The 2,163-nt window shown below is 41.1% G+C and overlaps 1 protein-coding gene across 2 annotated transcripts in view; it reads right to left on the bottom strand.

The window, feature by feature from the left end:
• Positions 1-573: 573 nt before the first annotated feature.
• rell1 (RELT like 1) overlaps positions 574-2,163 on the bottom strand; it is a 27,649-nt gene continuing 26,059 nt past the window's right edge. The window contains exons 7-8 of one of the 2 annotated variants that reach the window (XM_032544564.1): positions 2,010-2,053; positions 574-1,927 (exon numbers count right to left, since the gene is read on the bottom strand). In XM_032544564.1, coding sequence (XP_032400455.1) covers positions 2,018-2,053 — 36 coding nt within the window. In that variant the 3' untranslated portion in view covers positions 574-1,927; positions 2,010-2,017. Of the gene's footprint in view, positions 1,939-2,009; positions 2,054-2,163 lie in introns of both variants that reach the window. The other variant, XM_032544562.1, reaches the window with a different exon arrangement.

Below are 2,163 nucleotides of genomic sequence, written 5' to 3' on the forward strand. Positions count from 1 at the left end.
GTGTGTGTATGTGTGTGTGTGTGTGTGTGTCATTGGAGGGTTGACTGCACCTTGTGGGCTGTCAGGGTTTCTTTTCCACTGCATGTAAATGTTTCTTCCTCCCGGTCAACACTGAAAGTCAAGCCTCCCAGCAACGTTGTCAAGTTAGGCACCTGTTAGTGTAACTTAACAGAGTATCTTTTCTTCTAGTGTGTTCTACGGTGCCTTTAAGGTCAGACGCTTGTGTGTCCTGCATGAGTGAACCAAGGTCAAGAGGAGACAAAAGGAGTCAAGGATTGTTAATGTTTAAAACACCTCTCCATCTCGTCCCCTTTATCTGGAAATAATATGATACGGACCACCTACTCGAGATGAATAAGACAAATCATCTTTTCATTACAGCGCGGAAAAGGGAGAGAAGGAGTGAGGAGGGTGCAGAGATGAGGAATGGAAATGAGAAAGAATAGAATACGAAGACGGATGGTTGGCTCACATGAGGGAGAAGCTAGCCTGCAGGACAGTGAACTCTCGTGCACCAGTGTCTCAACTGCTATACAGTGTATGATTAATTGACAATGATAAAGTGATAAATTATTTATGGTTTGATATGAATTAGTCATCTTTATTTCTTTCATTACAAAATGATACAAACACAGCAAACTGTCGCAAAATATGAATAACAGGTATATGTATGCTTTTTTTTTTTTAAACAAGTAACAATGAAATGACATTCACAAAGTTGGAAAAATTGGGGGAAATACATCTTTGGTTAATTGTCTTACTTCATGAGGGCTACTCCAGTGATTTAGTACTGCACCTCCATAAAGCTGAAGGACTTACAGGAGACAAAATTGAAAAAGGAGTGCTCTTACTTTAAAAATATCAAAGCAGCAAAGGCCGAGATATAATGACTTTTAGTCACAAGAATAGGCCAAGCTTCAAAAACTCTTGGCTCTACATTTCCCACAATGCAACCAAATGCATCTTTTTATGCGACATTCTCCGCCTGGTTAACGCCTAAGTGGAGAAAAAAAAACACAGAAGAGTTCATCATATGGACAGAAATTATAATAAACACATAACTGCTAACGTTGCTCAATGTCTGCTGGATATTTAAACAGGCAACCTTTTGCAACTACAAAACAAACTTCATAAGCTGACATGTCAAAAAACCAATAAGATTTAACATTTTAGTAATACCTATCTGGCACCTTGAAGGGTTGGAGCAGACGGACCTGCCTGAGGATGTGGGCTTATGGTTTTCTTTTATTGTCAAAATAAAACTTTGATAAAAAACACTGAGTGAGAACCATGTTTCTTCTTCATTAGAGGTCAGATTGGAAGAGAATAAAAAGGCACCCTCTGACATCATGTTAACACTATTACAGTTTATGGCTTTATCGCCTCTGCTAATATTCCAATCTACTTCCTGGTTCTTTGACCACGGTTATCAGCTTGTTGCTCATTCCTGTTTGGGAATGACAACCCCACAACTTAATCTCAGACTGGCCGTATCTGTTTCTGTGGTGTAGTGTTACCAATTAACTGACTGCTGACTTTTCCTAGCCTCCACATACAAAAACATATGTACACACATCATCTGCATATTGAGTAACTAAGCTGTGGCTCAGGCTTCCTTGGCATTAAGCAGCCGCTTTGCTTAAAAGGTCCTTAAGCAAGGCACAACTGTGTCATTTTCAGAGGAAATGGAGTGTGTCAGAAATAGACACAAATTTCCCCTTTCTCCTTGTAAAATAACTGGCTGGTGTGACTCTGTATGTCACTCTCACCACCGTCGTCCTCATCATCAGCAGCACTTTGGCTCCCCGTGGAGCAGGAATGAGAAGGGGACGACTCCCTGGTCCACTTCGCTCCTCCAGCGCTGATGTTTTAATGTTCTTGTTTGGGGTTTTTTTGGAAAGTGGCCAGATTGTTGATTTCCTCCTCTCTGTAGAAAAGGGGTGGGGGGGGACCGTTAGGACACAGAAATGGACTGCACACATGTAGCTGATGAAGACGTGACACGTTACCTGGATTTCTATCGTTTCTCTTTGTCCATGTTGTTGGTCTGCTCCTGTACAAGGAAATAATATGGATTTAATACGGGAAATGTTCAATAATCTTAAAAGTAGGCGTGTTCTGCCATCAGGCTTGTTTACTTTCTAGGGCTGAAGGCCTTTTACC

The sequence above is a fragment of the Etheostoma spectabile genome, chromosome 19 (genome assembly GCF_008692095.1).
Source record: "Etheostoma spectabile isolate EspeVRDwgs_2016 chromosome 19, UIUC_Espe_1.0, whole genome shotgun sequence".
NCBI classification, from domain to species: Eukaryota; Metazoa; Chordata; class Actinopteri; order Perciformes; family Percidae; genus Etheostoma; species Etheostoma spectabile.